This window comes from Aethalodelphis obliquidens, unplaced genomic scaffold (assembly GCF_003676395.1).
Source record: "Aethalodelphis obliquidens isolate GAN/ISIS:26980383/991018 unplaced genomic scaffold, ASM367639v1 scaffold118, whole genome shotgun sequence".
In the NCBI taxonomy this organism is placed as follows: Eukaryota; Metazoa; Chordata; class Mammalia; order Artiodactyla; family Delphinidae; genus Aethalodelphis; species Aethalodelphis obliquidens.
This window is the reverse complement of record NW_020838062.1, coordinates 2,801,367-2,827,937: the sequence shown is the minus strand read 5'-3', so window position 1 is coordinate 2,827,937 and position 26,571 is coordinate 2,801,367. Positions and strand designations below refer to the sequence as shown.

General features: G+C 55.9%; 1 protein-coding gene and 1 pseudogene across 3 annotated transcripts; both read left to right on the top strand.

Annotated features, from left to right (window-relative positions):
* Window positions 1–242: 242 nt before the first annotated feature.
* BCAP31 (B cell receptor associated protein 31) lies at window positions 243–25,561 on the top strand. 3 transcript variants are annotated; one of them, XM_027098006.1, is made up of 8 exons: window positions 243–334; window positions 1,300–1,434; window positions 2,894–2,994; window positions 7,314–7,461; window positions 22,023–22,158; window positions 23,035–23,155; window positions 23,938–24,038; window positions 25,205–25,561. In XM_027098006.1, exons 2-8 carry the CDS (start codon window positions 1,343–1,345, stop codon window positions 25,241–25,243), a joined length of 738 nt encoding a protein of 245 aa, XP_026953807.1. In that variant the 5' UTR covers window positions 243–334; window positions 1,300–1,342; the 3' UTR covers window positions 25,244–25,561. The 3 variants fall into 3 exon arrangements, with proteins under 3 accessions (XP_026953807.1, XP_026953808.1, XP_026953806.1); XM_027098007.1 differs by lacking the exon at window positions 243–334 and adding an exon at window positions 623–709; XM_027098005.1 differs by lacking the exon at window positions 243–334 and adding an exon at window positions 633–785.
* Window positions 5,818–5,916, top strand: LOC113615540 (uncharacterized; annotated as a pseudogene).
* Window positions 25,562–26,571: the final 1,010 nt, after the last annotated feature.

Genomic DNA, 26,571 nt, shown 5'->3' with positions numbered 1-26,571 from the left:
CCACGGTTGGGCCCCGCCCCCTCCCCGGACCACAGAGACGTGGGAGGACCGCGCGGGCTAGAGAAGCTGCACCTCGCCTTCCCGCCAAGGCCTCGCCCCGACTCCCCGCGCGCCCGAGGCGCAGCTTCTTCCCCAGTCCTGGGCGTCGGAGCCTCGGCTCGGGGGCGGGGCGGAAAACCGCCTTGGGAGGGGCCTCCGGGGCCTCGCGGCGGTTGGGGGCGGGGCGGGACCCGGCGGGCGCTTCCGGTTCCGGCTGCGGGGAAGGGGCGGGGCCGAGGTTGAGGTGGGAGAGTTCGGCGGCGACGGGGCGTGACGGTTGACTGTGGGAATCTCGGTGAGCGAGCCCGCGCTCCCGGCCGGGTTCCGGGGTCGCCGAGGTGCCCCGGCTCCTCGGCGAGGGGGGGAACGGCGGGCAGCGCGGCGAGGCCCGGGGCGCGGGGCCAGTGCCGAGCTGGGAGTGCGAGGGCAGGGCCGGGCAGGGGAAGTCGGGGCGGCGGCGGGTGGAGCCGTCTCCGGGGGCGGGGGGCGACGGCCGAGTCCATCCGGAGGAGCCGCCGGGGTGGGGCTTGGGAGGGCGTGCCGGGTCGGGGCCACGTCGGGGTTTCTCTGGAGCGGGGTGGACGCCGTGGCCGACCCGGGCGGCCGGGAGGGGCTCCTCCGGCTTTTGAGGAGACAGTCTTCTAGAAGTTTCTCTGGATGGGGCCGTGAGGTGCAGGGTCGAGACCCGCGTTTGCCCTTGGCCCCGACTCCCGTTCTCTAGGAGTCGCTCTCCGGGGCTTTCTGAGGTACCCCGAGCCCTTCCGCCCCTTCGGAGGCGGACGCAGTGGTCGGGAGACCTTGGAGCCCCGCTCCTACCCCGGGAGGGGCTGCTGGTTCTCTGTGGGCCCCGATGGGAGGGCCGCGGGCGCCAGGGCCCCTTGGCTTCCCCGGGGGACGGGAGCGCCGCAGCTTCGGGAGAAAGCGCGAGGGCGTTATGGAGACGGGGGCTGGGGTGTGGGGGGCGGGAGCGTCTGGCGCAGCGCTCCCCTCGGCGGGCGGGGCGGGCCCGGGCCCGCGGGGCTGCGAGGACGGCCTCCGGGCTCCACGGGTTTCCGATTCCAGACGCTGCCCCGGTTCCGCAGGCGGGAGGAGCCTCCCGGACTCCACCGGGAAGGAATTGTCCGAAAAGGCGGCTCTGGGTGTGTTAGCGCCCAGACTGCCGGGGCTCGAGCCCGTGTCAGCCAGGCCTTGGAAGGTTCTGAGGTCGGGTGCGGGGGCCGCCCAGCTGTCACGACTCCCGTTTTTTCTGTGCTCCCGCAGGAACAGGCTCACATCTCCCCGTTGGAAAGCTGCTAGCAACACGATGAGTCTGCAGTGGACTGCAGTCGCCACCTTCCTCTATGCAGAGGTTTTCGCTGTGCTGCTTCTCTGCATTCCCTTCATTTCTCCCAAAAGGTATGGCCCGTGGAGCGCGCAGGCGAGCCAGGGAGAGTTGCTCCGCAGCTTATCCCTGCAGAGTTGGTGGGCCCTGGAACTGAGGCCGGATGGAAACAGGTAGAACCTGTCTGGGGTAGGGGTGGCAAGGGTTGCGTTGATTATCGCCAACCTTCCCCACAGTTCTGCTCTGTCACATCTTGCCGAGTTCCTTTCCTGTGCGCCCTGCCTTCTAGTCTTCAGAATGTCCCAGAGGGGAGAAGACCTAGTTATGGTTCTGGGAATGATGCCCTCCTGCCACCCCCTCGGGGGCCCTGGCGTTCAGGGGATGGCATTGTGGGATCTGCAAAACTTGCATCACGGGGTCACGTTGCCATTGATTTGGTGACTTCTGTTCTTTTAACTAGTCTCACTGGCATTGCGTAGTGCCCTCATGAGCATTACTCAGCCTATGAAGGCTGGAGCCATGTTTCTTTTCAATGAACAGAGGACCTGTAGAAAGTTAACTGGAAATTAATTTTAATTACATTTATTATATGAACACGTTTGGACTTAAATTGGGGCATTACAGATGAGGCTGTGTTTTTATGGATGTTTTTTTAAAAGCTCTTTTTTAATGAAAAAGTGAAGGCCCTGTTGTGATGTGATAGAAAGTATACAACATTGCTTAAGGAATATTCTTGACAAAAGCGAGATGTGAGTCACCTCGTACAGTTCACAGGAGATGCAGAACAGAGGCCCCCTTGGAGCTGCAATCTGGGAAGCTTTGTAGGACAAACAGTCTGTTTTCTGCAGACAGTAAACTGGGAAAGAAAAAAGAGCAAGGGAAGAGGGAGCCTATAGAATAAGAGAGACTTAAGATACTTACCAACTAAATGCAGAATCAGAATCTTGTCAGGATTCAAACAAACCAACTAAAAATAATTGTCTCAGTTGGACTTTGGAGTTCTGGCTCTGGAGTTCTGATGATGAGAGAGCTTGTTGATATTTTTGAGGTCTGGTGATGGCATCGTGATTAGTATTTTGGAAGGCTCTTCTCTGATAGAGCTGTATCCTGAGGTATTCATGGACGGAAACGAAGAGAGGTCTGCGGTCTGCTTCATGGTAATGTAGGGTGGTGGGAGTCTAGGTGAACCACGATTGGTCAACGGGGGAAAACAGTTTAAAGAAATGTGTACGTGGCAAGCATTTTGATACTACAGAGGGGAAAGTAAGTTTCCCATTTCCCTCCCCAGAGCCTACCAGTGTTTTAAGACTGGTTTTCTAGAAATTTCTATACACGGACATGTATCTTTTTTTTCTTTTTAACACTCTTGAATGGATGCCATAAATTGGAGAATTGCAAGTGGCTGAGGCTGAATCTGTATGGGATATTCAGCCGCTGGAGACGAGTGCAAAACTGTATTTCTGTTCACAGGGCCCTGGATCCCCGGCGTGCGTTCTTTCTCTTCAGGCCTTAGCCTTTTTGTTTTCTTCACAGATGGCAGAAGATTTTCAAATCCCGCCTCGTGCACTTGGTAGTGACCTATGGCAACACCTTCTTTGTGGTTCTCGTTGTCATCCTTGTGCTGCTGCTCATTGGTGAGTGAGCTGTGGCTGAGGGCAGCTACCTGACCTAGACCCTTTGACCAAAGTAGCCTCTGCTGCAAAGCCCCGTGCCATGTTCCGTAAGCAGTGTACAGCTTTGGCTTCTCAGAGACAGACCACTGAAGGGCGCCTGTCTTTCTCTTGGGGGAGGAGGCTCCTTTCATGCACAAAGACGGCGATGCTGGCTGCTGGCAGGGCCCTCACTTTGACCGGCGGCCTTTGTGTACCTGGCGATGACCACCTCATGTCTCAGTCAGCTCCTCATGCCCTTCCAGAGCTGAAACCAAGAGAAGCTAACTGGCTCATGCTGACCTTGGTCCAAGTAGTGCTGCTCCTTGGGCACTTAGCAGCGTCAGTCTCTTCCTCAGTGCCTGAAACAGGCCTCAGATAGGGGACTGAGCTACCAAATAGATAGGGAGCCAAGCTGGGAAAGAAGCCGCCATGTCCTGAAGTATACGGGGGGCAAGAGGTCTGATAGCATATCTAGGGGGCAAATCCCAGACCTCTCTGGATCTGGGTCAGACTTCAGGTTCCTCGAAGTCCTTCCAGTTCTGAAGTTCTATAAACCCTGCATTGAGGTACACACCAGCAGGGGCTTGAAAGATGAACAGGGGTGGGGCCTGAGGCCAGGTGGTGGCATGATTGTTTGGAGACCCGAGGAATCAGTATAGCTCTCATCTGTCTGTTAAATGCGCCTTTTCCTGCGGTAAGTGATCAGTACATCCCCCTGCTTGGTCTCCAAAGTATTGGCTCACCTCTGCCATAGACAGTGGTCCTGTCTCCAAGGTGCGATGCCTGCTTAGACTCAGAGCACTTCTGTCTCCCTGAGTCCCCAGCAGAAATGTGGCAGGGGGTGGGAGGCCAGGGAGCCATAGTTCAGGGGAATGTGCAGGGCTCCACCCACCAGCTGCAGCATTAGGCGTGTCTCCTTCCTGATGGGATAGGTTCAGGCAGGACTGCCTCTGGACAGGTGAGGTGCAGCCTATCCATTCCCAGCCGTGGAGGGTGGGTGCCAGCTGCGCACAGACCTCACTGTTCTTGAAGTACTTGGTAAGGCCCCAAGAGGCAGCTCTTTCTAATCAGGGTTCTCTCCCTGAGCAGCCTCTGAGTCCAGAACAGGTAGGGATTATGCGTGTCTTCCCGTGAGCAGGAAAGGCCAGGCTGCAGGGTTTTGGAATTGGGTGTGTGTGCTTTTGCTTTTGGGTGTGGGCTGGGGGCAAGAATTGGGGTGGGGAGGGACCGTGCTGAGGGTGTTCACTTGGGGCCTTGCCCCTCTGCAAACCAGACTCCACGAACTCTCCTAGTATGGCAGAGTGGGCCGGGGGGGCCCTTTGCAGAAGGCAGTAGTTGGCAAAGGTGCCATTCTTCTTTTTTGGGGGTCAGGGAACTACCTGGATGTTCTAGAGAGACGTCCTGCTATGATGATAGGCTGCTTTCTATCCTAAGGGTAAGAAGCATAATCTAGAGAGGCCTATCTAAATAAGTTGTTAGCTAGTAGCAAATACTGATGACATAACATAACCAGCTAGAAGCTGCAGGCCTGGCTGGCCCCTAGCCATCACTGGGAGGGGCCTAGGGCACATCTCACTGGGGGAGTGGGCTTAATGAGGGTCCAGGGTCAACTACCCTGGGCTGGAGGCCTGAGATAGAGGGCAGCACTCTGCTGCGTGACTTGGGCTAGTTTGGCCCAACGCCCCCATCCCCGGTCTGCTCTCTGCCATCAGCCAGAGGTGGTCCTGGAGGTGCTGGGGTTTCTGGATGCAGAAGACAGTGTAGGAAAACATGGTTTTTGTTTGTTTAAATCACAAAAATAACACATCTTTAAAAGTTCACAAATTCAACCTAGAAAGGTAAAGTCCCCCATAATCCCATGTCTCACAGGTGAGTATTGTTAAAAGTTTATGGTATGTTTCCACAGGCATTTTCTATGCTGCCGTCTTTATTAAACTAGTACATACCCTTTTGGCTTGGATTCAGATCACAGTACACACTGTTTTGGATTGTGCTTTTTCCACTTACTGTATCTTAGGCTTTTTTTCTTATAGCAGTCTCATTCTTCTTAAAGATTGGGTAGTATTTTATCATATGGTTATAGTGTAATTCCTTCTTTATAGGCATCCTCATATCATTGCACATATATGCAAAACTTTCTGTAGGGTAAATTCATAGAGGTGGAATGGATGAACCCAAGGGCATGAACATTTAAAATTTTATGTCTTAGTTTGGGCTGCGATAGACCATAGACCGAGTGGCTTAAACAAAAGACATTTATTTCTCAAAGTTCTGGAGGCAGCAAGTCCAAGATTAAGGTGCTGGCAGATTCAGTGTCTGGTGAGGGCTCTCTTCCTGGTTCATAAGTGGCTGTCTTCTTGCCATGTCCTCACATGGAAGAAGGGACAAGGGAGCTCTCTGGGGTCTATTTTATAAGGGCACTAATCCCATTCACGAGGGCCTCGTGCTCACTTCCCAGTGGCCCGTCTTCCTAATACCATCTGGTTGGGGGTTAGGATGCCAACTTAGGAATTTTTGGGGCCAGGAACACGCAGTCCATAAAAAGCATTGTTGTCCTGGTTTATATCCCTGCCAACAGTGTTGAAAGAGGGCTTGCTTCATGGTACAGATGTAACACAAAAACACCAGTAAAGGAGGACAGATTTTTATAATGTAAGATCAGCTTAAAAAACAGGCAGTCTCAAACCAGAAATTAAGAACCAGACAATAGCCATACAGTGATACTTTAACCCTCTCCCATGGGGGTCCATTAAGAGCCCTCTTTAGGTAGCTCTTTACGTACTGACTTAAAAAGATGTCTCAGATGTTCACTTTGGCAGCACATATCCTAAAATTGGAAAGAGATGATTAGCATGCCTCCTGCTCAAGGATGGCACACAGATTCATGAAGCATTCCATGTTTTTTAGCACATTGTAGGGTATACAGAAGTAGAAATGTTGTACACATGAAATTTACATAATGTTACAAATCAGTGTACCTCAAGAAAAAAGAGATTTCAGGGTTGAGGGAGAAAAGCGGTAGGTATGGGATGGTTCCATTTCTTCTTTTTTTTTCTTATTTTTTTTAACGTCTTTATTGGAGTATAATTGCTTTACATTGTTCTGTTAGTTTTTGCTGTACAACAAAGTGAATCAGCTCTACGTATACATACATCTCCATATCCCCTCCCTCTTGCGTCTCCCTCCCACCCTCCCTATCACACCCCCCCATCCCGCCCCCTAGGTGGTCACAAAGCACCGAGCTGGTCTCCCTGTGCTATGCGGCTGCTTCCCACTAGCTGTTGTACTTTTAGTAGTGTGTATATGTCCATGCCACTCTCTCACTTCGTCCCAGCTTACCCTTCCCCCTCCCTGTGTGATGGTTCCATTTCTATTCCACAAACACATAGATGTGAATACACGGGTGAACCAGAGCGCTGTGTGGCCAGCAGCAGCTCTCCAGAGCAGAGGCTGTTCACCATTCAGCAGGTGTTTGTGTGCCCCCTGTGCGCCTAGCACTATGATAGGCCCTAGGGGTGTAATAGAAAAGATTTCTGCTCTCGTGGCGTTTGTAGTCTAATTTGGGGGAGATGGACAATAAACCTGTAATTGGGGTAATTTCAGATGTGTGTATTGCAAAGAGAATGACGTCAGGTAATGGAACTGAAAATGACTGCTTTTTAGCTAAGCTGGCCACATGTAGCAGGTCCTGCTGGAGGTGATTATGTTATGGGATTCTTACTCCTTCTGCATTTCTGCTATGTTTGAACCTTTGATAAGTGTGAATTTCTCTTGTAATCAGAATAAAACAGTTTAAATAATAAAATGGGTTATAAAGCTTAGAAATGAAAACCCTTGAATCTCTAGCACGCATGCTTCAGGTCTTGACTCCTAGGCAGCTCATGCCTCCCTAGCGGGCATTTCCATAAACAGGAGTACCCCGGCTTATCAGTTGGATGGCCCATGACCAGCCCAGTTTGAGATAAACAGAACCAAACATTGGGGGCACCATGGGAAAGGGGAGCTGCCTCTGTTGCTGGCGATGTCTCAGATTCGATGAGCATCTTGACGCGGAGAGCAGGCTCATGGCCTGTGTAGAATGGGTCCGGGGGTGACGTGAGAAAAGCTGGAGGAGAGAGTAGGTCCAAGGGCAGCGCTTCTGACGAGGCATCCCCCAAGGTGTGTACAGAAGGGGGATAGCAGGGGAGACAGATTCGAGGGAAGCAAGACTGCCCCAGCTCATGCCGCCTGTCTTACCTGGACAGGCCAGCCTAGTCTGAGCGGGAGCTAAATGCCCGTATCTCTTCTCTGCTCCGCCACAGATGCTGTTCGCGAGATTCGAAAGTACGACGACGTGACGGAGAAGGTGAACCTCCAGAACAACCCTGGGGCTGTGGAACACTTCCACATGAAGCTTTTCCGTGCCCAGAGGAACCTCTACATTGCTGGCTTCTCCTTGCTGCTGTCCTTGTGAGTGGGGAGGGCTGGGGGACTGTGAAGGGACCTAGCCCATGACTGCCTCCTCAGTCTGTGGCCTTGAACTGGAGGCCCTTTCTGTGTTAGGGGAACCACACAGTTTCCCCAGAGGCCTCTGATTTTTCTCCTGACCTCCGGAGGCAGCATGGAGGGTGGGAGCGGGCTGACTAGAAGGTCAGAAGACCACGTTCTGGCTCTGCCGTAATCTGCAACACGTTCTTTTAGGACAAATGTCTTATCACCAGCTCGCTTTCTGTACACAGAGTGAAGTAAGTGACAGGCGTTACCCTCTTCTGGGAGAGGCTCTTTGGAGCCCAGCTTAAAAGGGACCAGTTGAGGGCTTCCCTGGTGGCGCAGTGGTTGAGAGCCCGCCTGCCGATGCAGGGGACGCGGGTTTGTGCCCCAGTCCGGGAAGATCCCACATGCCGCGGAGCGGTTGGGCCCGTGAGCCATGGCCGCTGAGCCTGCACCTCTGGAGCCTGTGCTCCGCAACGGGAGAGGCCACAATAGTGAGAGGCCCGCGTACTGCAAAAAAGAAAAAAAAAAAGGGACCAGTTGAACAGGGGCTTTTTGTGTATGGGGTCCTGTCCTGAGAAGAGTGGGCAGAAATGGCACGAAGGGGCTGAGACCGACCCTGTCCCCAGGGCCTTCCCAGATGTAGACCTGTCTGTCACAGGAGCATGAGGCCTATTGGAGCCTGGGGGCCAAGGGCTTCCGGAGTTATTGGGAAGAGCCTACTGTGAGGTTACTGAGAAGTAGGGTCAGTGTATGGATTCTTGGGCATTGGAATGACTGGGTTTCAGTGTTTCAGAAAAAAAGTCACTTTCCATAGTTGGAAAGTGCCGGGTGGTGGAGCTGGAAAGGGCTTTTCAGGGGGATACATTTGATCACAGGAGTGATCTGCAAGGCTGCTGTCTTCCAACTTCTGAGAGTCAGGAACTGAGAAGGCTGGGAGGAGTTGGACACATAGCTTAGAGTTTTAGGGTTTCAGGAAGCTCCAAAAAAGAAGTATGATCTTGTGGACTGAGACTCTCCTGACTGCTCTGCTTTTGTGATCTCTTCCAGAAGGAGATCTCCAGGGCAGGTATTATCTGACAAGGCCAGGGGACAGTGGGTAACCAGGTGTACCAGACGAGTGAGTGTGTGCTCAGCTCTGTCCTCTCTGTGACACTGTGAAGCGAGGTGTTCCAGCTTGATTCCTGCAGTTGACTTTAAAAAATTGACATATAGCACAAATGGGCATCTGGTTCTGTGAGTGTTTGACAAATGCAGAGTAGGATAACACCACCACCACCGTCAGGGTACAGAGTAGTTGGCAGTCTCCTAACCCAAACAGGTGAATTCAAAGAAGAGCAGTCCTCATTTATACCTCGGCTGTTCCTGAAGGGACGCGCGGAGACTGAGAGAGGAGAGTGAGATTTGGGCCCACAGGTCCCATGCTCCCTCACAATCCCACTCTGTGCACTGTCGTGTCAGCTGCCTCCCTCACTTTGCTCTGACCTCTCCATTTGACAGGCGTGTAAGGAAGGCTTCATCGAATTCCCTTTAAAACATGTCGGGCATAGTAACTTCTTGGGCCTGGTTGTTCCAGCAGCCATACATCTGTTGCCTGTCCATCTTAGCTTGCTGTGCCTGCCATACCCTCCCGTGTCCCTCCTGGCCAGTAGCTGATCAAAAAAAGGATGTGAGGTTGGTCTTGTGTGACTTCTTAGAAAAGGAAACAGTGACCCCAAGGATCAGTGTGGATTCATCAGTTGCCCACAAATGAGCTGTTTAATTGTTTCTAGAATTTTCTGAGATGATATACTCCTCCCTAGTCTAGGGGTCAGATCCTGTATGGCGGCCGTGGCCCTTGAGGAACTTCTCTATTTGCATGACATTAACCATCCAAGAAGAAAAAAGATTACGTGTGAATTCTCTGGCCGTCCAGTGGTTAGGACTCTGCGCTTTCACTGCCGAGGGCCTGGGTTCAATCCCTGGTCAGGGAACTAAGATTCCCACAAGCCGCGCAGCATGGCCAAAAAAAAAAAAAAGAAAGAAAGAAAACAAAAGCTTATCGTGAAGACTGGATGGCCAGGTGGCCTCGCCTGTGTGCGTGTGAGCTGTTTGGGTTCTGGTTCTGCTTGAAGTCAGTAAGGACTTTAATAATTCTTCATAATTCAGTGGGCCTTTATAAATGGAAAAGGGCAGCCCAAGAGAGATGGAGCGGCCTGAGTTGCACAGGTTCTAAGTGGCCAGCCCGAGCTCACGCCGAGTTCCGACCCTCTGTTCAGATGCCAGCTAGTGTGCATCGGAGTGAGCAATTGGTGCCAGATTGTTGGTGTATAGCCTGCCTCAGACCATAGACTGGATAGTGGGCTGCTTTTTTCCCCTGGATTTTGGTAGGAAGGTGCCTGGATCAAGTACACGATCTGTACATCAGTCTTATTAGTCTAAGTTTTAGGAGTCCAACAACTTTAATCTCTTAGCTCCATTTGTACATCTGAGGATTATTAAGTAATCTGGTAGTCTAAAACCTTTGGAGGAAGTTGAGGCTTTAAATAAACATAAGAAAATACATCCTCTAAAATGCTATCATAACCACTGTCGACACATACGTTTGTTAAATATTTTTCTAGACCTTTCTATGCCTAATAGCAGCTACCACTTGTTAAGCGTTCAGTATGCCAGGCACACATTAATTTTTATAGTAGCTCTGTGAAGAAACAACTGGGGTTCAGAGACCCCAGTTCCCAGAACTAGTCATCAGCAGAGCTGAGAATTCAGACTTGAAGTGATGGGACCTCAGCAGCCACATGCTTCTTCAAAACAGGGTCAGGTTGTAACTACCACGTGGGAACATGGGTCTTCCATTGAGTTTGTCATTAACATTGTTCTAGGACACCCCATCTGTTGCCAGCATTCTTAGGTGTCTACCAATTCCCCGCTGGTGAACATCAGGCCGATCTCCCCATTTTTCTGATATCATAAACAGGGAAAACCCCTCTCAATTGTCACTTTGCGTGCCTCTCAGCTAGACCGCCTGGTACTCTTCAAAGTGTCTCTGCCCCTCTTACTGTCTGTCTCTTTCTCATCTGTATTTGTGCAAGTCTCACTTGCAGGTACTGGCTCAGTCCCTGAACCCCTGTAGGCTGTTTGGAAAAGAGCACGTGGATCAGGGTGGATGGGTCAGGAGTGGCCAGAGAGAGCGTGGAGGGTTTTGAATGCCAGTTTCAGAGTTTGTACCCGAACTCTGTGTGGTACAGCACTGAGTTTTTCCAGTGGCGCTGCGCCATGGTCAGAGTTGCGTGTTCATACTTGGCGCCTGGGGTGGAGTAGAGCAGGAGAGCCTGCAAGCAGGGGGACCAAGTCAGAGGTCGCCGAACTGAGACATGCTGGTGGCCTGAACCTGGTTTCAGAGGTGCTGGTGGAAGAAAGGGGAGGAACTAGTGGGGATGCCAAGCCTCTGAGGTTGAGGTGGTGGTGGGTTCTCCTGTGGGCGCCCACAGAGTGGCAGCACCCAGAGGAAGGCTGCACACCCACCCGCGTGGAAGGAAGGGAGCCGGTGAGGCCTGCTGGAAGGAACGAAGAAGCCGGGGGAGAGGAGGGCGATGACTGCACCAAGGGGTCGAGGAATGGGCGACAGGGAGGTGCTGGCCGCTCCCTGGAAGTGAGATGGAGGGGAATGAAAGCAGATGCAGGGAGAGGCAAGACAGGGGGAGAGACAGCAGGTTAGTGGGTGAGGGGACCACAGAGGCAGAGAGCAATGCTCAGAAGAGAGGCTGGGGGTGGCGCTGGTTCCTCATGGGGCTGGGGTCAAGAGCACATTGGGGGAGAATTCCCCAGCTGTCCAGTGGTTAGGACTCTGCGCTTTCGCTGCTGAGGGCCCGGGTTCAATCCCGATTGGGGAACTAAGATCCCACAGGCTGTGCAGGGCGGCCAAAAAAAAAAGCACCTGGGGGGAACCTTGAGCAGCCCTCATGATTGAAAACAGGGGCCCCAGGCTTAAAGGACGCATCACGTCCTTAAACAAGTCTGTACTTCCCTGCAACAGTCTGCTGGGGAGGGGCAGGGGGCAGGGTCTGGGCTTTTGTCTTGCGTCTGCTTCGTGGTCGCCCTGACGTCGGGCAGCTTGCTACCTTCCCATGTCCTCACGCTCCTTTCTCTGTGGGCTGGGCCCCAAAGTCTGAGAACAGCTGTCTCTACTTAGAAACCTGGGGGTGCTCTGCCTCTTTTTTTTTGTCCCATGTGATCCCCTGCTCCTGTGTTTTCCTTTTTTAAATTGCGATAAAATGCATTAACATCAAACTGGCCATCTGAACCATTTTTAAGCATACGGCTCAGTAGTGTTGGGCCCGTGCGCACTATTGTACAGGCAGCCTCCAGAACTCTTCATCTGCAAAACTGGAACTCTGTCCCCACTCCACAGCCAGGGATCTCACCTCCTGAGCCTCTCTTCCTCGTTCCCCGGGGAAGTGCTGCCACAGTGGGGCTGCATCATCCCAAGTAGGCTTCCTGCCGCTGGCTTTGGTCTCCCAGCCTGTCCACCCTGCCCCAGCCAAGTGACCTTTCTGGCATGTAAAACCGACTCCACCACCCCCTGCTTCCAGTGCCTTCAGAGCACCTTTGGCATCAAGGCTTGAAACCTACATCCTGCAGCCCTCTGCAGTCTCTGCTTCGGCTGCCCCGTGTCGTGAACCAGCCTCGTGGGTCCCCTTCCCTGAGTATTTCTGTGGCCTCTGCCTGGAACCCCCCAACTCTTGTCTGCTGGTCTAGCCAAGACCTCCTCTTCATGCTTATTTGGGCCTTCCCTCCTGATTCTGCCGTGCAAGGCCCGTGCTGTGCTGTGGGCTGGCTTACAGAGCTGTCCTCCAAGGGCCCCAGCGGCCTGTGAGGGGCAGCGTGGGGACCTGGGCTCACCCCCTTTAGTCTGGTTGGCTCTGTGCCACCTTCACCTTAGGGACTGAATGGAGTGTCCTGGGCACACAGGGACAGCTTCAGGCCCATGTCCAGGTTGAACTCATCGAACTGCTGTGTCGAGTGTTTTAGATTGGATGCCCAGCTCTTCAGGTCTCCTGAGCTCTGGCAGCAGGAACGCCGGGGGGTGGGGGCGGTGCTCGTGAAGACACATGTCTGGGTGCCCCGAGGATGTGGATGTGGATGCCGTTGGTCCCAGCATTGCGTAGCGGGCCTCTGGTCTGTGATGGGTGTGGCGCAGGGCACTGTTTAGTGTGGACTCGGCAGCGCGGGCTCTGTCTCGCGGGCTCTTGCTCATCCGTTGCGTTAGTGCCTACTTCCCTGCTCTGGGAGCGCCTCTGGCGGGCATCCCTCTGGAGCTACAGGTGTGGCTGCACAGCAGCTCTTGCTGGGCTGAGTTTTGCATGTTCTGAGAGCAGTGCTCTGTTTTCTCCGCTTTTGCTAAAATGTTACTGGTCAGGACCCAAGTAGTGGTCGCCATCCAGACCCAGGAAGGTCCACCGTTGTGCGTGAGGCCCCTCGATCTGTAGTGACCTGAACTTGGTCCACAGTTAGCTCTTGTTTTCTGCCTACCTCTCTGGGGCTGGGTTGTGTCACCACAGTCAGTCCAGATGGAGCTGCCTGTGCTTTGCTACAAAGTTCCTCTGCTTAACCACCAGTGACTTGGGGGCTGGGTTGTCTCCTGGAAGGTGATCGTGCCCTTTAAACTGCTGGTGAGGCGGAATCCATCCAGACCCTCTGGGGTGAGCGGGACGTTCTGCTCTGCTTTCTTTGCTTTTGGGTCAGCCCTGCTTGCTGCCAGCGTTCAGCTCTGCAGATAGTTGGTGCCCAGGCGGCCGCTGGGGCTTGTGTTGATGGCGAGACAAGCCAGAGCCACCGTGTCCACGGAGGCCACGTGGGTCCAGCAGGCGAGGATGAACGTCCAGCCTGGGCTCTGCCGCCTGCAGTGGCCACGGGGCGCTTTCTTCCCTTGCCCAAGGGAGTATAACAGCCCATGGTGGTCCTGAGAGACAGATGGGCGTAGTGAGAGTGGACTTTGGAATTGGCTGGGTTTGGATTCTGGGTCTGTTACTGTCTAGCTGTGTGATCTCGGGTAAGTCACTTAACTCTCCGGAGCCTTTTTCCTTACCTGTTGCGCAGGGGTTGAGGATGCCTCTTTCGAGCACTTGGTGTGAGGGTGGAGGTGACTTGGGTTATGTTCTCAGCATCATGCCTGGCACGTGGGGAGTGCTTAATAAATGGTAGTTGTTACCGGCATCACCCCAAGTAGTGAGAGAGTTTCGTGGGATTTTTCCCACTCACGTGGTAGGCTGTGCTGGGCCTGGGTAGGGAGTTGAAGAGAAAGCTGGTGTTGGCCTTCAGGGGTCTTACATTCCAGGCTGGGCACAGGGTGGGGAGAGTGGGGGCGGGAGAGCAGAGTGGGACAGAAGGACAGAGAGGACGGGTACTGCAGCCAGAGCAGAGGGTGGGGGGAGGGCTGCCCCAGGGAGAGGCCAAATAACGGTTGGAGGCGGCCAAGCCAAGGAATCCTCAGGGCCCTGGGCATCCGGTTCTCAGCACTGGAGGCAGCGTAGAAGAGCCAACCCCCTGTGGTGTCACTCAGCTTCAACATGAGTGTCTCCCTGGCCAGTCTCATTTGATTGCCCCCTTCCCCATTATTCTCTGGATTATTTTGAAACGAATCCCAAATATTATGTTTACAGGCAAAATAATATTTTGGATTATCGCTTGGAAAAGAGAGGGACTTTATTAAAAAACCGTAAGCATACTAGTATCTTGCTTATTACAAGAACCTTACAGTAACTTCTTAGTAACCAACTCAGGAGTGATTGCTCACGTTTCCCAGATTACTTTGCAGGTTTTGTTTATGCTTTTTTACTGTTTGTTTAAATCTGTGTCTAGATAAGGGAACCTAAGGGGTTTTTAAAATCTGATGCTCAGGGCCTACCCAAAGATAAAGTGATTTAAGTAGAGGACTGACCTTAGAAGGCCAGGTAAAGGGATTTTTGACCTTTGTTTCCTCTTGATCCGACGATCCATCCATCAGCTGCCATCATTTTCTTTCTTTTTTTTTAAATTAATTAATGTATTTATTTTTGGCCGCATTGGGTCATTGTTGCAGCGCGCGGGCTTTCTCTAGTTACGGCAAGCGGGGGCTACTCTTCGTTGCGGTGCGCGGGCTTCTCATTGCAGTGGCTTCTCTTGTGGAACACGGGCTGTAGGTGTGCAGGCTTCAGTAGTTGTGGCTCGCGGGCTCTAGAGCGCAGGCTCAGTAGTTGTGGCGCACGGGCTTCGTTGCTCTGTGGCTCGTGGGATCTTCCCGGACCAGGGCTCGAACCCGTGTCCCCTGCATTGGCAGGTGGATTCTTAACCACTGTGCCACCAGGGAAGCCCTGCCATCATTTCCTAAGACTACAAATACAGTAGTGCTTCACAGCTCAGCACTGGGTAAGAGCCTTTTCGATAAGTCCGTTGATTTCTAGTCCCCCCCCCTCCCCCAGCCAAACTCACCCCAGCTACTAGTGTGCTGGTGTCCTGTGGGTGCTGGGCCCAGGAGGGGGCTCTGATAAAGGGGGGACCGTGTTAATGCGGGGGGAGTTGCTACGAAGAGGCCATGGAAGACCATCTGACACGCATTGGCTTCTTTTAAAATATGGATTGTTTGCTCAGCTACTGGATTTTGGCCGAAGAATTCTCTTCATACTCTAAAGGCAAATGGTGAATGACCTCTTTGGGGGCAGGGTGCCAAACTACAGGGGTTCAGTCTTCCTGATTCCAAGGTCATCGGAAGCCTGATGTTCCAGGAGGGCCCCTTTCTCTGAAGGCAGAGGGTAGGGTGAGCGGAGAGCAGGGCTGGAGATGGGAAGGGCGATTGGCTCCTCCAGCCCAGCGCCATGTGACCAATTGCCTGCAGGCTGGAGGCACTCTCGCTGTGAACAAATGGGGCTGGTGTGACTGAGGAGCTGGATTTTTCATTTAATGTAATTTTAATTTATTTGAACTGAAAGGACCTCTGGTGGCCTCTGTATTGGACGGCGTAGCCAATGCCACCTCTCGTTCTTTGCTTTGTTGGTTCCCCAGCCCGGGCCAGGCCTATTTCCTGGGCTTTTTCCACAGCACATCGCCACCGCCTGCTGGTGACACTGCCTTGTTGCCTTTGGACTGGAGTACCACGTGGGGCACATCTGGGGGTCGACAGCTCCCTCCTTCCCATCCCCTTGAAGTAGCCAGGGGGCCACCAGCATATTTTAGCGTTGGAACATCTGTCTAGGTTGTCTGGCCTCTTTTGGTTGCTCTCTGTCCCCCAGTTTATACAGAATCCCTCTGCTCCCTGGTTTCAAGAAGGCAACATGACAGGCTCGCTCCTGTTCGCTGGTTCTCTTCAGCTCTAGAGGGCCCCCCGTCCCCGCTCCCTCTAGCTGGCCTTGCTGTCCCCAGGGTAGATAGGCACCACCTGGGCTTAAGCTGGAGTTGCTGCAGGGCCTTGGCCTTTCCTCGACCCTGGCCCCCTCCCATTTTGTCCGAACTCAAGGGCTAAGAGGAAGGCCGAGCATGTGTGCTGAGATGTACTCCTGAGATGGATGGGGGCAGCCCTTGAAAGATTTTCCCTGGATCTTTCTGAGTAAACTCTCCTTCTTCCCATTCTGCTGCCTCCTTATTTTCATGACTCCAGACTCTGTAGGGTGAGAGTTTCCTGGGGCGGCTTCCACCCTGTTATTACTGGTCTGCTTTGTCCGAAGTTTTTGCTGGGGCAGCACCTGGCTTTTGGCTCCTCGCCACGGTGGCCACCTCCCCACGCCACCGTGCCGCCGCCTCCTCAGTGTTTTTTTTGCTGGCGAGCTGGGCCGAGTTCACCCGGAGTCCACCTGCCACCCTGTGGAGCGGTGCCAGAGGCAGAGCTGTAGTCAGCCTGGAGAGTCAACAGGTGGCGCTGTGACACCAGCTTCCCGCTTCCCCAGGGCAGCAGGGTGAGGGGAGTTGCCTGCCCACCTGTCTCGCTGCGGGGCCCTGAGGGCTGAGTGACCCGAGGGCGTGGCACCTGGGAGATGCCTGGTAAATGCTAGTGGGCAGGATTGGCAAGGGGGGGCCACAAGCATAGAATATTCCTTTTGGGACTTGGGAGGACCCTCCTCCTTGCTCTCGTCCCACTTCCTGTAAAGTCCAAGTCTGCCTCCCCCTGTTCGCCCACAGGAGGGAGACAGGATCGGTGTAAAGCACATGTGAAACCACGTCTCCATAGCTTGATATGGTTGGCTCTGTTTCTCCTGCCGATCCTTGTTTACTCAACGTTTTATAAAAGCATGAAAGCCCCACTCAGCGTCCAGAAACATCTTACCGAGAAAGCCCAGTTGAATTCAGGTATTTGGGGATGACGTTTGTCTGCCAAGGGCACATCTGGATTCTCTTACGGTTCGTGCACTGACTTCTCTCCCAGTCGCTGGGTGCATTTAACCCAGACCGTGGCCCCTCTACCAGCCCTGAACCTTTGGGAAATCCCTTCGGCTTGTGGCTTCTCACCTGTTGTCCAGAAATGGCTAGAAATAGTTACCTGCATAACAGTACTTGGACAGTGCAGCCGAGCACGGTGGAGGATGGCCAGCAGGAGTGGGAACAGCAGTCCATCAGCCTTCTCTCTAGGCTGACATCTCTGGGCTGTTGAAATTTGGAGATTCTGAAGCTCAGCACCTTCCACCGTATGCCCTGCTCTGTCCTGGGTCTCGGTGGAGACTCAGAACACTGAGGGGACAGACACAAAAAGGGCACATTGATGTGCCTGGGAGAGGGTGGAAGCTCTCGGGGAGTGTTGGAGCTGGATCTTGGGTGAATTGGGGACAGGCACAAGAGCATGGGGCCTAATGTGTGAGGGGCACTAAGAAGTTCTAGAAGGCCAGCTCCTGGGCAGGCCCGGTCGGCCGTGCTAGGGAGTGCTGCTCTTGGCTTAGCCGGGGGCCCTGCAGGGGCACCCTTTGGACTTGGGCCGGGGCACTGGGCTTTGCCCCCAGCTTTGGTGATGAGTGTTTTCCCAAGTGCCTATTCAGCTACCGCTGCAGTCACAAGCCTGGCTGGCTCATCAACACGGGTCTGACATGGCGCCTTCCTGCTGCTGTTTCTCGTCACCCTGTTGCTCAACTGACTGGCAAGCCCCGCCCGTGTCTGCCTGTGTCCCCCTCTGTGCGGCTGGGCCGAGGGAAGGCTGAGTTTGGGGAGAGCCAGGGCCCCAGACTCACATTCTGTCCTGGCCTGAGGTGTGGCATCACACACATGGGGGACGGGGGGGGAGTCATCTGCAGGGTCCCTTCCCAGTGGACCAGGTGGGGGGGCGTGTAGAGGTTGAAGGTGCATTCCCTGGTCTGAAGGCATTTGTGGCTGGGCAGCCAGTTGAGGAGCAAGTGACAGTGTGATGCGGGGAGATGATTGGGAGGAGAAGAGAGGAAGAACCGTGCAACCAGATGAGGGGGCACAGGGGCTGGTGTGGGAACATGTGGAAGGGGGACCTGGGAGGTTCAGGAGAGGCTTTGAGGGGAGAGTGGTAATGGAGCTAGGTCTTTATTTATTTTGGCTGCATTGGGTCTATCGTTGCTGCACATGGGCTTCTCTCTAGTTGTGGCGAGCGGGGGGCTACTCTTCGTTTCGGTGCACGGGCTTCTCATTGCGGTGGCTTCTCGTTGCGGAGCACGGGCCCTAGGCGCGTGGGCTTCAGTAGTTGTGGCTCGTGGGCTTCAGTAGCTGTGGCTCGTGGGCTTCAGTAGTTGTGGCTCGTGGGCTTCAGTAGTTTTGGCTTGTGGGCTTCAGTAGTTGTGGCTCACGGGCTTCAGTAGTTGTGTCTTGTGGGCTTTAGTTGTGGCTCACGGGCTTCAGTAGTTGTGGCTCACGGGCTTCAGTAGTTGTGGTGCACGGGCTTAGTTGCTCCGTGGCACGTGGGATCTTCCCGCACCAGGGATCGAACCCACGTCCCCTGCACTGGCAGGCGGATTTTTTAAAATGTCCCCTTTTTTATTTTTAAATTTTATTTATTTTTAATTTATTTTTGGCTGCATTGGGTCTTCGTTGTTGCAGGTGGACTTTCTCTAGTTGCGGTGAGCGGGCACTCCTCTTTGTTATGGTGCGCGGGCTTCTCATTGCGGTGGCTTCTCTTGTTGTGGAGCACAGGCTCTAGGCTCGTGGGCTTCAGTAGTTGTAGCACGCGGGCTCAGTAGCTGTGGCTCATGGGCTCTAGAGCACAGGCTCAGTAGTTGTGGTGCACGGGCTCAGTTGCTCCACGGCATGTGGGATCTTCCTGGACCAGGGCTCGAACCCGTGTCCCCTGCATTGGCAGGTGGATTCTTAACCACCGCGCCACCAGGGAAGTCCCCTGGAGCTGGGTCTTGAGTCATCAGCGAGAGTTCTCAAAGAGAAGGGGAGACACCCCTGCAGACTGGTGGGCTGACGTGCAGTGACAGGAGATGAGGCAAGTGAGGACTGGCGTGTTCAAGAGCAGCCAGTGGTTTGGTGTTAGTAGAGCAGAGGGCCATGCGGGTGGTGAGGGGACAAGAGCCAGCTCGCAGAGGGCTGTGTGCCAGCCAGAACAGTGGGCGTGCGTCAGAGCGATGGAAGCAGAGGAGTGACATGATCAGATTGTCTTGGAGAAAGATCACTGGCTTTCCTTGGGGGCATGGATTGCAAAGCTGTATGGTGGAGGGTAGGGAGGAGGCCACTTAGGAGCTATTAAAGTCACCCAGGAAAGAAGCAGTGAGGCCACAGGGATGTCTGGGGCCCAAGGTGGCGTGCAGACCCAAGAGCTTGGGTAGCTCAGTGACGGCGTCCACCATGGCGCGGTGCAGGAGCAGTTGGCCTGTCATGGATGGGCTGAGTCAGGCGTGTCTCGGGGCCATGCAGGAGCCACTGGTGAGTCGGCAGCTGGGTGTCAGGATCTGGCTGAGATAAACCCCTGTCGGGGGTGGGATTGGTGGGCGGTGAGGGTTGCTTGAGGCAAGGGTAGGGGAGAGTTCCAAGGGGGTGACCCGTCAGCTGTGCCAAGTGCTACAGAACGAGTGCCCCAAGGACTCCAGGGTGCTCCTTGGATTGGGCGGTTAGGGCACCGGTGATCATGCTGGTGGCATGGCCAGGGCAGGATATAGGTTGTTGCTGGTTGAGGAATGGAGGAAGAGAGGAGGGGCTTGGGCTGGTGGGAGGCAGAGCCTTGAGGGGCGAGGTTCCTGGAGGGAGGAATTACCCAGAATCGTCTGGGGCTGGGTTGGAGGAACAGGTCTAACAGGAAGGGAGAGGAAGGGGATGGATGGCGTGGATGGATGTTGTGAAAGACACGTGGTCGGGGAGGGGCATCTACCCTAGACGCTCTTGCCCTGCACTGAGTGGGAGACCCTGAGGGCAGGCAGGGGGCTGAGCGGGTTGAGGTGGCGGGAGGCCCCCTGGACAGCTCTTGGCGCTGGGTACTGCGTGTTTGCCCGGGCTCTTGTTGGCAACCCTGGTTCTCCATAAGTGGGGATGGGCTGGGACGGCACCGAGGAGAGCTCGGCCCCTGCTGTACTGCTGTGGTCCTCGCTGCCACCACCATCCTGGGCCTGGCCTCCCTGGGTAACTGGGGCGACAGCTGTGGTGGCTCACGGTGCTGCTGGAGTCCTGCCCCATGTCAGCTGCCTGCCCAGCCTCGTCGGGCGGGGGGGGGGCAGGCGAAGGGGGAGCGTCACCTTTGGGCTTGTCTGCTCCATCTTTGCTGGCTGGGTCTGCCAGGTGGCACATGTGCCCTCCCCCCCAACCCAGTCTCCGGCTGGGAGGAGCAGCCTCCTCCACGTCGTCAGGATCTGCTCAGAGCTGCCTGAGCGCCCTGTGCTTGCGAGCTTGGGGCTTAGTCAGACTTGCCTTTCTTTCTGGGCTCCCCCAGTGACTGCCACTCTGCCTGTGTGATTCACGCACGTTGCTTCTCTCTGGCTCCTGGGGCACTCGGGAGCCCCCTCCACCTCCAGGGCTTCAGCCCGGTGGGGGGCAGGCTGGTGGGCAGTTGCGGCTGAGACAGGGAAACCTGAGCCCTGGGCCACGAGGTCTTGGTCGCTAATTTTAGAGAGCACATGTCACTGGAAACTCTCCCTTCCTGCCAGGAACCAGTAGCCTGGCTCTCCCGGTCCTGACAGGGGCCCCTGGAGCCGCTCCCTAAACCAGGAAGCGTGATGGGTGCCTCACAGCCCCTGCGAGCCGCTCCCCATCCGGGCTCATTCCCAGCAGGGGCTCTGCCAGGGCCTGGCCAGGGAGAGCTGGGCGCCTTGTTTGCTCTCCCATCCCTCCCTAGTCCCCTCGTCCCCTTGGGCCTGATGAGCAGCAGGTGTCCACAGGAGCCCTGCAAAGGCCAGGGAAGACGGCTCGGAGCAGGCGGCTTCAGCTGCTTTGTCTCCTCTGAGCGAGCACTTTGTTGTGGAAACGCCCTACACATGCTGAGTCCTCCCCTCGTCCCCGGGGCCTGCCTATTCTGCACCCTCCTCGGGGCAGTGGCTGGCCAGGCCCGTCCCAGACATGTGGGGAAGTGCCCCCACTGCCCCCCACTGTGAGTCCTCCCATCCTCTCTTCTGCCAGCTAACATCTCAGGGCAGGGTGGCTGTCGGGAAATGGAGCAGCGTGTGCTCAGCTGCCACGTGCTTGCCTCTCGTGGCTGGCCTGAACCTGAGATGTGTGCCTGGGCCCTGATTTTTCATTTTCTGTCCCCCTTGCCTGGGGAAACCTCAAGGTGGTGATGTTTTCTAACAGGTGTGGTCTGGCAGCTGCCTGTAGACTGCATTTGGGAAGGGGGTGAGGAGAGAAGGGTTGTTTCCATCTCTCTCATTTGGCCCAGCTAGTGGTTCCCTGGAAATCAAGAACATGTAGTGGTTGGCAGCTCAGGCCTTGGGGTCAGACAGGCAGGAGTGCGGATTCCAGCCACATTCGTCTCTGGCTCTTGACCAGTTGCTTCAGCATGCTGAGCCTCCACATCCCCTCTGTGAAACGGGGGCAGTGGCAGCAACTGTCTCACAAGGCGGGCTGGAGGATTCGGCCGGCCCTTTGGAAGCCCCCACAGCACTGGCTGCTCTTGTGTGGTGTGTTTGTTTGTTTTGCTGCATGGCATGTGGGATCTCAGTTCCCCAACCAGGGAACTGAGATCCACGCCCCCTGCATTGGAAGCACGGAGTCTTAACCACTGGACCACCAGGGAAGTCCTGGGCTGCCCTTGTTTATCAAGGCGAGCCCAGCCTCGCAGCGAGGAAAGTGGCAGCATGGCTGCTTTGGCACGTCCAGGCCCTGCCCTGTAAAGTGCCGGGTTCGAGGCCTTTAGGCTGTATCTAGGCGTGGCCCCTTGTGTCCTATCAGGCTCCTGCTTCCTGTGCCTTCTGGGCTGGAGGAGAGCCCCAGGGCTGTGAGCGGCCTTTTGGGGGCACTAGTAATCCTTCTGGTGGCAGAGGACAACTCCTGGCTCCATCTTTCCCCTCACGTTTGCTTTGCCTCCCTGGCAATCCAGAAGGACAGGTCTAGGCTGCAGGCAGGTATGGGGTGGGAGCAAACGAAAGAAGTTCATGCTAGCCATCTTTCTCTCTTTCTTTTGCTCACTTCTCCCTTCTTTTTGTAAACAATTACAGCTTGCTTAGACGCCTGGTGACTCTTATCTCCCAGCAGGCCACGCTGCTGGCCTCCAATGAAGCCTTTAAAAAGCAGGCAGAGAGCGCTAGTGAAGCGGCCAAGAAGTACATGGAAGAGAATGACCAGCTAAAGAAGGTGAGTTTGGCCTTCCCGACCCCCCCACGTGACATTCTTTATGGGCCACAGCAGCTGCCGTTAGCCTATCAGGCTGGGAAACGTGCAACACTGCTGTTGTCTGAAAAGCGGAGGAGTTGGGTGGAGGGACGAAGGGGGTGGGTACTGGAGGGGTCTGGGGGACGCGATGGGAAGGGGGGCGCCCTTGCTGCTCTCTTGCCTCTACCCGCTGTGCATCCAGGCCAGACTCTTCCCTGATAAACTGACTCCCTAAGGAGCCAAGCCCTGTGCTGTGCACATTGGGCAAGTTAGCACAGAAGAACACAAGATAGGATAGGACCAATCTTGGTCCCCTGAGGATTGCTATCATCTGGGGACGAGGCGGGGCAGTCCTAGAAGGCTTGTCAGAGGAGGTGAGGTGTGAGCCAAGCTGGGAAGGAGACGGATGGACTTGGATTCATAGGCAGGATAGAGTTGGATGGGCAGGGGTGAGTTGGGGGCTCCTCGGCTGGAGTGAGCTGTGGAGCTTGGGGAGAGGAAGCGATGGCATTGGTCAGTTGGGGGTCACTGGCAGCAATCCCCAGATGACAGCAAATGGAGTCGTTGGATGGACTGGTCAACTTGGAGGAGCTGCCGAGAAAGGAGGCAGGGCTGGGGGCCAGGGCAGGCAGGGCGTGTGGCTTGGGAGCTGTAGCAGGTGGCCCTGCTGGCCTGGGCTTTGCCTGGTGGCTGGGAACAAGCAGTGGCCCAGTTCTGTGCTGACATTTCCGAAGGGGCAAGTGCCCAGGGCAGCTTGAGGAATCACAGCTCAGTGGGGAGGACGGAGCTGGACTCCTTCCCTCCTTCCCTCCTCCCTCCTCCCTCCTGAGTAACCCAGGCCCTTGGCACTGTTCCTAGGAAGCTGCCGGTGGAGTCAAGTTGGATGGCAGGGACGCTGAAGTGAAGGTGGAGGAAGAGAACAGGAGCCTGAAGGCTGATCTGCAGAGGCTGAAGGACGAGCTGGCTGTCAACAAGCAAAGTGAGCACTGTCGTCGGGTTGCCCGCGGCCCCCAGAGCTCGGGAGCCTCTGCCAGTGGCTGCCACACCTCTCTTGCCAAAGTATTAATAACAAGCTCACACGCAGGCTCAGGAGCTGCGTGAAAACAAACAAATGGCTCCTTGCTCGTCCAGCCCAAACACAGCCGGGCTTGGCCCCAGCCGGTGGGGCTTAGTGGTTTAGCAGTGCACTCAGGGTCCAACCGAGGAGGGCCCAGGAACCCCAGAGGCCCATGGGCTAACTCCAGAGCATCTCATCCAGCACCAGGCATGGGGAGTGGCGCTGTGTGCCTTGTCACCAGGGGCCTGGTGGGTGGGGAAGGAAAGGCTGCATCAGAGCTGCTTGAGATGTTCCCATCTGCTCCCTTCCTGAAGGCCTCTCTCGACACACCTCTCGTTCTCAGCTTTGAGGCTGGGGTTCTGCTCCCTGCCTCCTGCTCTTACCCCCAACCTTTTCAAGATGTTTACCCCATGCTGTCAGCCTCCCTGCGGTCACCCCTGCTGAGAGCCATGCAGGGTCCCTCCATTAAAGGGGTTGGGGGGCGATCCTCAGTGTTCTCCCAGCTTTGTTGGCCAGCCCTTCCCCACTTTTGGAGGCTTTCAAGGCAGCTGGCAGAGGAGCTTTCTTGAGAGGAGTGGTCTCCCAGACACCCTCACTGGGGACAGATTTGGGGCGGCTGCATCTGCTGTCTACAGCAAATGGTGTTTTTCTCCCTAATCCTCATCTTTTAATTTTCCTTCCTTCACCACTTGCATCATCCCCAGAACTGGAGAAAGCTGAAAATGAGGCTCTGGCCATGCGGAAGCAGTCTGAGGGCCTGACCAAGGAGTACGACCGCCTGTTGGAGGAGCACGCGAAGTTGCAGGTCAGCACGCTCAGCTCGCTCTGTTGGAACCGAGCCCCCCGCACCCTGCGCAGGTGCAGAGCAGGCCTCCCACTCGCTTAGCCTCAGGGCCAACGTGTCCCCTTTGAGAGGCCTCGGCAGCAAGCTGGCTGCTTTCTCTCCCAGTCCCCCTTTTTTCCTTTGTTGCCGCTGAGTCTGGGGCCAGCATGGGCCCAACAGCCGGAACCCCTTCTGGAGCAGGAGGGGTGTGGCCTGGCAGATGGCAGCCACTTACTAAGGTCGCCTTGGCAGTCGGGTCAGCTCTCTGCATTGTGGGCCTGCCCAGCCTTGTGCCCAGCATCAGTGCCCTTGAGAAGAGCTCCTTCCCTTACACGTACCCCTGGTCCATGGTGTGGTTTACTGAAGGGCCCCATCAAGTACCGGCCAGAGACGTGCAGGGGAAATTCCACTGCTGGCTGCTGGCCTTCCCTCTGTAGGGGCTGCGGGGTGATGTGAGGCCGAGAGCTGGGGACATCACAGCCAGCTCCCACCCAGTAGGTCCGAGTCATTGCCACCACCTCCGCCCGCAGGCCCGGTCTGAGTCCCCAGGCTACCTGCGTCTGGAAGCTCAGGTGGCCTGGAAATTGGGCATGAGGGCTAGGAAAACACCCCTAAGTTCTGATGGTTTGATTCAGTGTTTGGCGGCCTGAGTTTGGGCACCGTGGAAGGTGGAGAAGGAGGGCCCAGCCCCCAAAGGGGGACCAACAGCTTCAGTGCAGGGCTGGCTCACTGGCAGGACCTGTGGAAGGTGTGCAGAGTTGGGAAGAGCCTGAACTGGGACTTGGAAGGGACTCAAGTTCGGAGGCAGCCGTGGGCACGAGGGTGGGTGTGAGTGAGGCCCAGGAGAAGGTGGTGCTGCGGGGTTGGTGCTCTGAGAAAAGAGCGACAGCAGAGGCTTGTCTCCCCTCGCCCCCTCGCCCCACGCCCCCGCCCGGCTGGAGTTAGGGTTACAGCCCTCGTGGAGTGGGGCCACTCCCACCCTGGCAGACTGTGAGGTGCTGCTGGTGGGGGGGTCCCTTGCTCATCTGACCGCCTGGCATCTTCAGAAAGGGGCACCCCACTGGGCCTCTGGGGTGGAGGGGCTGGAAGGCGAAGGGGAGGAGTATGCCTGCCAACCCACTGCTTTGCAATTTCTGTCCCCTTTGCAGGCGGAGGTAGATGGCCCCACGGACAAGAAGGAGGAGTGAGGGCCCCTGCTCCCCGCCCGTGGCTGGCTGCTTCCCGAGAGCCTGGTCTCCCTCGGTACTTCGGCTCGCTCCCTTCCGCTTCTGTTCCCTCATGCCGCTTGCAGTTCACGCTCTCCCAGCATTCTGTAGGGAACTCGGTTCCCACCCAGGATGAGTAAGGCTGTGGCAGGTCTTGCTTCCCGCTGGGTTAAGCCCCTTTGTGTTGCGCATTGATGCTCGGGGCTCCAAGGCCCCTTTTCTCTGGTCCTGCAGGAGGGCAGGTGGAGCAGAAAGAGTAGAATTTCTCTTGGGGCAAAATAAACGTTGTTGTGTTGTGTCCGTGGTGCGTGCGTATAACTGAGGCCGCAGGGAGACCTCCTTGTGATCCCTTTCTCTGGAGTGGCTGGGAAGGTGGCGGCAGGCAGCTGGGACAGAGACCCCCGCTCCAGTCTTTGCCCTGGAGGCCTTCCAGACATTTTGTCTCCATTTGTTCAAACCTCTAAAGGCTCCCTCATCCCAGGCTGGGCGCAGGCTCACACTTGCCCTCTCTGCCACTCTGCCTCCTGCTCCCTAGGCCAGGCCCCGCTTTATGGCCACGTGGGGTGTGTCCATCCTGTCGGTCTTCCTGGGGGTTGGCTGCTGGGCCCGGGGAAGCTTGAGAGGCAAGGTAAACCGCTGGGGCTTCCGGGTGGCAGACTCGCCTGCCTCCTCTGGGTCCTGTTCATCACATTTAGGACAGATAGAGCATGGCAGAGTGCCACCAGTCACTCCCTGCCCCACCCCCCTCCCGAAGGTTTGCAGGATGACCTCTGACTAATGCTGGCAAGAGAGGAGACTTGCCCTTGGCAGTGACCTGCGACTGGCCCAGGGCAGAGCGAGGCAGTGGGGAGGGCCTCCGGGCGGGTAAAGTGCTCCTCTGCCACCTGCGGCCCGTGAACATGTAGGTGCACCGCCCTGATCGGACAGCCTGCTCTGGCAGCGGGCTCCCCCTTGGTGGCCCCCTGGGCTGGCTTTGGCAGGTGGCCGCCATTGGGCAGGCCGTAGTGCTCATCCTCTGCTGGCCCTGAGGGCTGGGCGAGGGGAATTGGGGTAAGGTCGGAGGTGTTTTCTCTTGGAATTAAGGGGCCCCTGAAGATGGTGCTGACACCCAGCCTTGCGCACCTGCTCCTCCTGCCAGGCGCAGGCTGGTGGCTCCCTTCAGGGCTGTCGTTTCCCCACGTTCTCATGAGGAATGCCACCCCTTTCTGGGCAGCCTTCTAGGTGGTGTTTGCCGGGGAGGGAGCCCACAGGTGACGCCCTCTGGTTGCTAGGCCGAGGCTGAGGGCCAGTCCCACTTTTCCAGGAAGCGT

Coding starts and splice junctions, on each gene's coding strand:
- BCAP31 (XM_027098006.1), top strand. CDS start 1,343: ATGAGTCTGCAGTGGACTGCAGTCGCCACCTTCCTCTATGCAGAGGTT. Junction 1,435..2,893: donor CCCTTCATTTCTCCCAAAAG/GTATGGCCCGTG, acceptor TTTTCTTCACAG/ATGGCAGAAGATTTTCAAAT. Junction 2,995..7,313: donor CCTTGTGCTGCTGCTCATTG/GTGAGTGAGCTG, acceptor GCTCCGCCACAG/ATGCTGTTCGCGAGATTCGA.